Here is a 12,083-nt window from a genome sequence, read left to right as displayed (position 1 = left end):
CTAGAACCATGAGCAAGAAGATGCCCCTCTTCATCAGCTATTATTTTTATGTTGGCATTCTCTTTGACCACTATTATCTCTGGTAATGATACTCTGGCATATCCACCATATGTACAATGGAAATTCTTGGGTACTCCAAAGAAATATAAACTCTCACTGTCATGACAACGCACGAATTGATTTTCAATTTGCTACCACTTGTACTTGTTTCATAGTTCAAATACTTTTCCTTGTCAGCATTCAAGACAACGATGACTTTATCATGTGCACAAACTTTCATCGAATCATTCATTTTCACTTTTTAAACAAAAATTTTATGCAGATGTCAATCCTTCCAATGTAGAAAAAAGTACTGATTTAATACATGCAATAAAGTAGGTAGTGTCGATAACCGGGCATGGAGCATTACTGGGAAAGCCGCGTCGTGTTTAAAGGCAAACATAGAGAACGATTGGTACAGCCCCAAGCATATTTCATTATATTTTAAGATACGTAAAAAAAAGTTGAAAAAACCATGTTTCAAAAAATAATATAAAAAAAAGTTTAAAAACAAACTTTAAAAAAAAGTATTTAAAAAACGGGGGGATGGGTCGAAAAAGTTGGAGTGAGGGGGCCCCTTGGAGGTTGGGGATAGGGGGCCCTTGGAGGTTGAGGTCCATTGATGATTGCAATCCTTGATGCTCCAAACCTATAATCATCTCACTAGTTGATTTCTAAGGATTTCTATAGATTTTTCTGAATTTCTTTATTAAAATTCCTTTCTTGGTATTTACATCACTATTAGTATCAACTTTTTAGTATACTATAATGTTAAAAGTTGAATAATTTCCAAGTCCAAGAAAATTCAGTCCAAAAAAAAGTGCTACTACAAACATTATTTTTCAAATAGTAAAAGTCACGACTAACATTTTTATATCATTCTCATTTTGAATCTGAAAAATATTAAATGTGGTTTTTACATGTTTTAAGTATGTTTTATGTCACTCTATGATATGCAAAACAAAGTTGATAAAAATAGCATGTTAAGAAAAACTAAAAAACTTCAAAAAAAAGTTAAAATATGGGGGGAGGGGCCCCAAAAAGTTTGGGGAAGGGGGCCCCTTGGAGGTTGGGGATATGGGGATCTCTGGGAGTTGAGGTCCTTGGTGGTTAGGGTCATTGGTGCTTATGATCCTTGATGGTTCATACTCATAATCGTCGCACTGCTTGATTTCTGAGGATTTCTAAAGATTTTTCTGAATTTTCTTATTGAAATTCTTTTCTTGGCATCTACATCTCTATTCGTATCAACTTTTTAGTATACTACAATGTTAGAGCATATTTTATATTGAGAACACTGTTCAAATGGTACTTTTGTATTATACAGAACACATCCGGGAATCAAAGCTAGGTCAAGTCATAATGTCATCTTGTCATCGTTAATCATTTCCATAGATTGATGCTAACGATGCTATTCCAAATTTATAAGAAACTGCCCATGAGTTAGCAACCCCTTTGGGGTTACCATAACTGGTAAGCAGTTTAACCCTTTTTTACCACCTTCAAACAATCCAGTTAAAAAAAATTCTAGCCCTGTACCACCCCTATTATTCAATCACCAATTAAGATCATTCATGACATAGTTATGCGAATGCTATACCTTTTTTCGTAAATTGAGTTATTTTTTGGCAAATGATTCAACTTTTTGGTATCTAATAGCATATGTCATCATTAAACCATCCATTTAATGCTAATACCCAAAAGCTTGGCTGTTAACCATTATACAGAAAACTCCAATAAACCTTTGAATACATTATACCAATGTCTCTCGTATGCATCAAATCTATTATATATCTGAGTATATTCTTTGTACAGTTGATAGTAGTTATTCCCACGTACTATCATTAAACCTTCCGTCGAATACTAATAGCCGAAAGCTCGGCTGTTAACCATTTTACAGAAAAGTCGAATAAACCTTTGAATACGATATGCCAATGTCTCTTGTATGCGTCAAATCTATTACATATGTGAGCATGTTCCTTGTACAGTTGATAGTAATTAATCCAATATGCTAACATTAAACCTACTATTGAATGCTAATAGCCAAAAGCTTGACTGTTAACCATTTTACAGAAAGAACATTAAACCTTTGAGGTACAATGAAAATCACTCCTTATATTTGAATCCAATTACTAATCAAGTTACCGTATATGGAGTACCCTCTGTATCTCTCTGATTGGCCCAGAAAATAGGCGTTGGCTCAGAAACCTGTTTGCTAAGGCATGTACCGGTCCTAGTAATAGATGAATCACCCTGCTATGCCATGTACTGGTTAAACTGCACATATATTCATGCCCCAGGTGTAGGATCAGTACCTTATACATGCTTACTACTGATTGTTAACCCCAGAGGCATGGTTATTTGACCTTTAGATCATTTCGAAAAAAAAAAATAATTCTGATCCGATATATTCGGGGGAAAATGGCAGTTAAGAGGGAGAGGCTGATTGTCCTCTGGTTACCTTTGATTTTTCAAAACCGAATTTTCCAGTAAATTTTTCCTTAAGAGAGGGGGGTGGTGGTAAACACTTACACTTGTAAACAGTGACAGGGCGAAAGGAAACCCCATTAACAGACATAAAAAAGGAGAAATAAATCTGGCTTTAAGAGTTTGTGACGTCCGATTTTCTTTGTTTTTGTGACAACAAAACAGAGCTTTCTTATTAAACATCTTGACAGTCATTTATATTATGACAGCAAACAATTCCAACAAGGTTGAACATGGAAAGAATCGAAAATATGTTACCCAATGCAAGTACGGTGTTTGAGCTGCATGAGAGTTAAATTATGCGAGGTTTCAGTTGCAGGGTAGTTCATTTGCACGGTGGTTCAGCTGCATGGTGGTTCAGTTGCACGGGGGTCAGTTACATTGGGGTTTAGTTAAATGGAGTTAAGTTGCACGGGGGTTGAGTTGCACGAGGGTTCAGTTACATGGGGATTCAGTTGCAAGGGGTTCAGTTGCATGGTGGTTCAGTTGCATGGTGGTTCATCTGCACGGTGGTTCAGTTGCACGGTGGTTCAGTTACACTGGTTCCCGCTGTAATCTATTCTCTTGAAATGTACTCATAAATATGACATGTGATTGACAAGACAAATCATATGATTGATATTTCTCGTGAAATTTTGCCTGCATCAAAGCCACTGAAAACGATGCAACCACTACTGTAGCATATATGACGTGTGTATGCTTTTCGAACGTACTCATAAATATGACGTCACTTCACTCATATGAATCTTTTTTTCAAAATTAAAGCTTTTAACGAATTTTCTCAAACTTCTGACCCATATGAATCGTCTTATTAGGCCAGAAAATCCCAAGATATAAATTGTCTCGAAAAAATATGGAGCTGTTTTCGAGAAAAAATAAACACATACATAAATAAATAAATAATTATTGTCTGAGATATATATATATATATATATATATATATATATATATATATATATATATATATATATATATATATATATATATATATATATATATATATATATATATATATATATATATATATATATATATATATATATATATATATATATATATATATATATATATTATGTATGTATATATATTAACCATAATTCTAGTCACCTGGAAAGCGTTTGCTCTTGACTGATGAAGAAAAGAAACTTTATGGTCAAGAACGCATACCTATACCGTCTCACTACCCATTAAATGAAGTCGAAGAGAAAATTTTGAAAAAGATAAGGAGAAAAATAAAGAACAAGGTAGGTTATACTTCTGTGACTATTAAGCTGCTGTTACTTTTGAGTATGAACGAAAGCTCTCAGATCTCTTGTAAAAACTGGGTCTTTGGTACTCGAGTCGGGGCACCTTAGGAACTAAGCTCAGGGTCAAAGTCTGCCAATTTTTGGGACCCTTTGGAAACCAATAGAAAAAATAGATATCATGATAGCATCCCCCTATATATAAGGCAATACCCTTATAACAACCCTTGCAAATACCCTGACGAAGATAAGTTATAATAAACTCGAAGTGTTACGGTGTTGTAAAATAGTCTGGGGTCTAAACTCTGTGAGAAGCTCCTTCCTACGTTACATTCCAGAACTGGAGACAATACCTGCGTGGCCCCTACTTGGTGTCGGTGTGGATCCTTCACAAGTTTTTTTTTTTTTTTTTATCAAGACAGTGACTGCAAACAACACCGCAGGGCGACCTTGAGGAGGGGATTCATAAACGATACGGCATTGCACTAGATTTTGATTAAAAGATCATTTTTCTTTTCTTTTTTTTTGGTGTGTTTTTTGGGCTTAGTAGCCTTTTCTTAGCTATGTTATTTATTATGGCTTGTCTCCCTATTGTATTAAAATATTTGCAGGCATGTATATATAATAAGTCAAAGTTAATAGGCTTGAGATTGTTTATGCAGTACGTCGACTATTGTTGATAAGAGTGCATCGTTGGGTGGATAAGGCCATGTAGTGACCACGATGGGCCCAGGCTGGCATAAAGCCCTTATTCAACAGTATATCCCGGGGAATTCATGCTATCTGGTTTTAAGCCCTTTAAAATTCTTTTTGAAAACTTGAGAACTTAAGAGTTCCTTACTTGCATTGGTAGGACCTATCACTTTTCCTGAGGCCATAGCAATTTCAATGATCAAAATAATCATATGAAAGTTATGCTATAAAACGTTACGAGATGGAGCGTAACGCTGTTGAAAGACGAAAAGATTATTGACATTTTGACCGATATTTAAGTCAAACAGAACGTGGTCACAAACTGAAAGTAAAGAGCGACTCGGTCCAATAGAAGTATACCGATGACATATTGGTAAGATATTGTATTGGCATGCTCAGAAAGTGAGAGGAAGCAGTTAGTCTGGACTTGTTCCACTGAAACAGGAATTAGTGACAGAGAAAGTTTTAAAGGGAGGTGGCAAAACATTTATAGAACGTATTAAACCACGAGGAAGTTTTAGGAAATGATACAGAAAAGAGTGAAGAATTTTTCAACAATTTCGTTACAGACAGTCCTAAAAAGATGGAAAAGAATAAGGCCTCAGATGATGGTGTTGTAATAAATCATTTGGTGGTTTTATGTTTGAAATATGGTGGTTGCGAAACTAAAGATAATTTATTCCACATTTTAAATATGATCTTTGAAAAGAAGAAATATGTATGGATTTTAGGAAACTTAATTAAACCCCTTTAAAATAGTTTTTAAGTGTGAATGTGGTGATTTTGTAAGTGAATTTCTAAGGGTACTGCATTGGCATATTAAAAAACTGAGAGGAATTAGTCGCTCTGGACTTGTTCCAGTGAAAAATAGGAACGGGGTCCCAGTCAGTGATAAGGAAAGTGTTAAATAGAAAGGGAAAGAGCGTTTCGAGGATGTGTTAAAGATAAACTACTGAAGATTACAAATATGATCTTGAAAGGGGGAAACATTTAATGATTTTAGGAAACCTTGATTAAACCCCTTTGTAAGGAATTTGTAAGAGTGAATGAGGTAAACTTGTAGGTGGGTTTGTGAAGATATTCAGTTGGCATGTAAAAATGTTTAAGAGGAAGTAGTCATTCTGAATGTCTCCAAGTTAAAGATAGGAACAGGGACTCTACTACTACTACTACTACTACTACTGGAACTACTACTACTACTACTACTACTACTACTACTACCACTACTACTACTACTACTACTACTACTACTATATTACTACAACTGCTACTGCTAATACAGCCACAACTGCTGCTGCTACTGTTGCTACTACTACTACTACTACCACCACTACCAACTCACTATAAAAAAAAATTCACATGAGGCCAACACAGGTGCGGACGCTTTTCTTCCCTCCCAATCTATGTAAAGCATCCCTCTTTACATCCTCCCAAGGAGTTTCAATTTCCTTTAAATCCTATCTTGCGACCACTTCCCGCCCAGTCAGGGACGAGTTGCTGTCAGTTCGGCCATAAATAGAGTGTATCTATGGAATTCCAGGAGCTTATGTTCCTTCCTATGCTATTCCAGGAGCTTATGTTCCTTCCTATGCTATTCTAAGGGTTTATGTTCCTTCCTATGCTATTCCAGGAGCTTATGTTCCTTCCTATGCTATTCCAGGAGTTTATTTTCCCTCATATGCTATTCTAGGAGCTTATGTTCCTTCCTATGCTATTCTAGGAGTTTCTGTTCCCTCCCATGCTATTATAAGGGCTTATGTTCCTTCCTGTGCTATTTGGGGAGATTACGTTCCATGGCACCTTTTCAGAGCATGTACTTATGGATACCTTTCCAAGCAACATGATTAAACACGCTTTTACAATCGGAATTGGTTGATTGACATTTGCAAAAAGGGATGAAGAATTCGCAAATTGGACTCTATGAACGATATTAATTAATGTTTGAATAATAGGAGTGTGATTGATTCTAATTAGTGATTGGATAATTTTTTAACTAGAAATCTCTGAATAAAATATTTTTGGAGGGATGGGAGCGAGGTGTCTTAGAGTACTTATAACGGTGTTATTTGGGGTGATTACGTTCCTTGGCACCTTTCCAGAGCATGTACTTATGGATACCTTTCCAAGCAACGTGATTAAAGACGCTTTTAGAATCGGAATTGTTTGATTGACATTTGCAAAAAGGGATAAGGAATTCGCAAATTGGACTCTATGAACGATATTAATTAATGTTTGAATAATAGGAGTTCGATTGATTCTAATTAGTGATTGGATAATTTTTTAACTAGAAATCTCTGAATAAAATATTTTTGGAGGGATGGGAGCGAGGTGTCTTAGAGTACTTATAATGGTGTTATTTTGGGAGATTACGTTCCATGGCACCTTTCCAGAGCATGTACCTATGGATACCTTTCCAAGCAACGTGATTACACACGCTTTTACATACTGAACTGTTTGATTGACATTTGCAAAAAAGGGATACGGAATTTACAAATCAGACACTATGAACGATATTAATTAATGTCTGAGTAACAGGAGTGCGATTGATTCTAATTAGTGATTGGATAATTTTTTTACAATAAATCTCTGAATAAAATATTTTTGGAGGGATGGGAGCGAGGTGTCTTAGAGTACTTACAATGGTGTTATTTGGGGAGATTACGTTCCTTGGCACCTTTTCAGAGCATGTACTTATGGATACCTTTCCAAGCAACGTGATTAAACACACTTTTACAATCAGAATTGTTTGATTGACATTTGCAAAAAGGGATAAGGAATTCGCAAATTAGACTCTATGAACGATATTAATTAAAATTTGAGTAATAGGAGCGTGAGTGATTCTAATATGTGATTGGATAATTTTTCAACTATAAATCACCGACTATAATATTTTTATAGTCATGGAAGTGATGTGTCTTAGATTACTAATAAGGGCGTTATTTGGGAGAATTATGGTCATTGGCACCTTTCCAGAGCATGTACTTATAGATTCTACCCGACTAAGTTCCTTCCTGTGCTATTTGGGGAGATTACGTTCCTTGACATCTTTTCAGGGCATGTACTTATGGATTTGGGTGGATTATGGCGTCTTTCCAGAGCATGTACCTATGGATTTGGATGGATTATGTTCCTTCCTATGCTATTCTAAGGGTTTATGTTCCTTCCTATGCTATTCTATGGCCTTATGTTCCTTCTTGTGTTATTCCATGGGACCTCTACACGTGATTAAACACGTTTTGCTTGCCTTTCATTGGTACCTTTCCAAGCGAGCGGGGATTCCTCTCTGGTTCCTACACACCGCAAAAAGCAAGATATTTATTATAAATTTGGAACAATTGTCACATTCAGCATGCCGTGTTTTTTTTTTAAATTTATTTTTTTTTTTTTTTTTTTTTGGCAATTGACGTTTTTTCTGATTGGAACAATATCAATCTTTGGAAATGGTTAACGATAACAAACATGTTTTCAACCAGATGGGTTTTTGAAAGCACATTCACCATGGCGTGCGCTATTTTTTTTTTTTTTGGCAATTAGCATTTTTGTATGATAAAAGGCACCATTCATTGCGATCATAGCTCTAAAAAAAGGAGGGATGGACGGGGGTGTCTTAGAGCACTTGATTCAAACTTTTACCTTGAGCATCGAGGTTGTTAGCAGAATTTCATAAGGATCGATATGAGTGCTGGCGTATCTGATGAAATAATTTAGGTCGTATGATAAATTTAATTTATTTTTTTTAATGCAGTAGTTTTTCAGTAAGGACACTCGATATCCTAAAAGTGTTTGATTCAAACTTTTAACTTGAGAATCGATGTTGTTAGCAGAATTTCAAAAGGATCGTGTATGAGTGCTGGCGTATCTGATGAAATAATTTAGGTCGTATGATCAATTTAACTTTTTTTTTTAATGCAGTAGTTTTTTAGTAAGGACACTCGATATGCTAAAAGTGTTTGATTCAAACTTTTACCTTGAGCATCGATGTTTTTCGCAGAATTTCAAAAGGATCGTTTATGAGTACTGGTGTATCTGATGAAATAATTTAGGTTGTATGATAAATATAATTTTTTTTTGCAGTCGTTATTTAATAAGCACACTCGATATCCTAAAAATGTTTGATTCAATTTTTACCTTGAGCATCGAAGTTTTTAGTAGAATTTCAAAAGGATCGTTTATAAGTGCTGACCTGTTTTTGATGAACTAATTCTTGTCGCATGATAATCTTTTTTTAATACAGTAGTTATTCAATAAGGACACTCGATATCCCAAAAGTGTTTGATCCCAACTTTTACCTTGAGAATCGATGTTTTTAGCAGAATTTCCAAAGGATCGTTTATGAGTGCTGGCGTATCTGATGAAATAATTTAGATTGTATGATAAATTTAATTTATTTTTTTTAATGCAGTAGTTTTTTTAGTAAGGACACTCGATATCCTAAAAGTGTTTGATTCAAACTTTTACGTTGAGAATCGATGTTGTTAGAAGAATTTCAAAAGGATCGTTTATGAGTGCTGGCATATCTGATGAAATAATTTAGGTCGTTATGATCAATTTTTTTTTTTTAATGCAGTAGTTTTTTAGTAAGGACACTCAATATCCTAAAAGTGTCTGATTCAAACTTTTACCTTGAGCATCGATGTTGTTAGCAGAATTTCAAAAGGATCGTTTATGAGTGCTGGCGTATCTGATGAAATAATTTAGGTCGTATGATAAATTTAATTTTTTTTTTTAATGAAGTAGTTTTTAAGTAAGGACACTCGATATCCTAAAAGTGTTTGATTAAAAATTTTAACTTGAGAATAGATGTTTTTAGCAGAATTTCAAAAGGATCGTTTATGAGTTCTGGCATACCTGATGAAATAATTTAGGTCGTATGATAAATTTAATTTTTTTTTTTAATGCAGTCGTTTTTCATTAAGGACACTAGATATTCTAAAAGTGTTTGATTCAAACTTTTACCTTGAGAATCGAGGTTTATAGCAGAATTTCAAAAGGATCGCTTATGTCTGTTGGCGTATATGATGAACTAATTCATGTCGCATGATAATTTTTTTTTTAATGCAGTAGTTTTTCAGTAAGGACACTCGATATCCTAAGAGTGTTTGATTCAAACTTTTACCTTGAGAATCGATGTTGTTAGCAGAATTTCAAAAGGATCGTTTATGAGTGCTGGCGTATCTGATGAAATAATTTAGGTCGTATGATAAATTCTATTTATTTTTTTAATGCAGTAGTTTTTCAGTAAGGACACTCGATATGCTAAAAGTGTTTGATTCAAACTTTTACCTTGAGCATCGATGTTAACACACACACACAGAGAAGACAAACACACAGAGATGACGCACACACAGAGAGACAACACACCCATAGAGACGACACGCGCACAAAGACTATACACACACACACAGAGATGACACACGCACATAGCAACGACACACGCACAGAGACGACACACACACAGAGATGACACACACACAGAGACGACACACACACAGAGAGAAGACACACGCACTGAGACAACACACACACACAGAGACAACAGACACACACACAGACGACACACCCAGAGCGACGACACGTGCACAGAGACGACAAACACACAGAGATGACACACACACACACAGAGAAGACACTTGCACAGAGACGACAAACACACACAGAGACGACACACACACAGAGACAACACACACACAGAGACGACACACACATAGCGACGACACAGACACAGAGCGACGACACACACACAGAGACGAAACACACACACACAGAGACGACACACACACACACAGAGAGAAGACACACGCAAAGAGGTGACACACACACACAGATCACACACACGCAGAGACTATACACACACAGAAACAACACACACAGAGAGACGTGACACACACACAGAAACGAAAAACACACAGAGATACGACACACACAAAGAGACGACACACACACAGATACGAAACACACATAGAGACGATACAAGCACAGACACGACACACACACAAAGACAACAAGCACAGAGACAACACACACACAGAGACAACACACACATAGACGACACACGCACAGATACGACACACACACACATACAACAACCCACATATAGAAGACACATGCACATAAACGACACACACACACACACAGAGGCTAAACATACACAGATAAGACACACGCACACACTCAGAGAGTAAACACCCATAGATACTTAACACGCGCAGAGGATATACACACACACACAGAGAGACAACACACACACAGAGAATATACAAAAAAAGAGACGACAAACGCACACAGACGACACACACACACACAGAGACGACAAACACACACACAGAGAGAAGACACACGCACAGCGACGACATACACACACAGAGACAACACACACACACACAGATACGACACACACACAAAGCGACGACACACTAAGAGAGTCGACACACACACACAGACGCACACACAGAGAGAAGACACACGCAGAAAGACGACACACACACACAAAGACGGCACACACACAGAGACGACACACACACACAGACGACAAACACACAGAGACGACACACACACAGATACGATAAACACACAGAGAGTGAAAACATATACAGAGAGGACAAACACACACAGATAGGACAAACCCACACAGGTAGGAAAAACACACAAAGAGAGGACAAAAACACACCGAGAGGCACCAAACATACAGCGAGAACGCACGCACAGAAACGACACACACACAGAGACGACGCACACACAGAGAGAAGACACACGCACTGAGACGACACACACACACACATAGATGACACACACACAGAGATGAAACACCCACAGAGACGACACACACAAAGAGACGACACACACACACAGAAACGAAACACACATAGAGACGACACACTCATAGAGAAAACACACACACAGAGACTACACCCACACAGAGATGACACACACACACAGAGACGACACACACACACAGAGACGAAACACTCAAAGTGACGACTTACACATAGAGACGAAACACACACAGAGACAACAAACACACAGAGACGACACACATAGAGAGACGACACACACACAGAGAGACGACAAACACACAGAGACAACACACACAAAGATACGACACACACACAGATACGAAACACATAAAGAGACGACACACACACAGAGACGACGCACGCACACAGAGTCGACTCACACACAGAGAGGACAAACACACAGAGACGACAGACACAAAGATACGACTCACATACAGAGAGGACAAACACACAGAAACGATACACACACACAGAGACGACACACACATAGAGACAACACAAATACAGAGACGACAGACACACAAAGACGAAACACGCACAGAGACGACACATACACAGAGGTGACACACACACACACAGACGACAAACATACAGAGACGACACAAAAACAGAGACGACACACCCACAGAGACGACACACACACAGATAAGAAACTTACATAGAGACGACACACACACATAGAGACAGCACACACACAGAGACGACACCCACACAGAGACGACACACACACACAGAGATGAAACACACAAAGTGACGACTTACATATAGATACGACACACACACAGAGACGACAGACATAGAGGGACAACACAAACACACACACACA

At 37.1% G+C, this 12,083-nt stretch overlaps 1 protein-coding gene across 2 annotated transcripts in view; it reads left to right on the top strand.

Moving 5' to 3' along the window:
• Positions 1-12,083, top strand: part of LOC148953226 (cyclic AMP-responsive element-binding protein 3-like) — a 119,010-nt gene that overhangs the window by 87,324 nt on the left and 19,603 nt on the right. The window contains exon 3 of one of the 2 annotated variants that reach the window (XM_089087582.1): positions 3,630-3,770. The exons of the other annotated variant lie outside the window; for it this stretch is intronic. Within the exon in view, the coding sequence (XP_088943708.1) occupies positions 3,630-3,770 (141 nt within the window). The remainder of the gene's footprint in view (positions 1-3,629; positions 3,771-12,083) is intronic. 2 annotated transcript variants of the gene reach the window in all.

The sequence above is a fragment of the Artemia sp. Qi Xiang Cuo genome, chromosome 4 (genome assembly GCF_049724085.1).
Source record: "Artemia sp. Qi Xiang Cuo chromosome 4, ASM4972408v1, whole genome shotgun sequence".
In the NCBI taxonomy this organism is placed as follows: domain Eukaryota; kingdom Metazoa; phylum Arthropoda; class Branchiopoda; order Anostraca; family Artemiidae; genus Artemia; species Artemia sp. Qi Xiang Cuo.
This window is presented reverse-complemented; position numbering and strand designations above follow the sequence as displayed.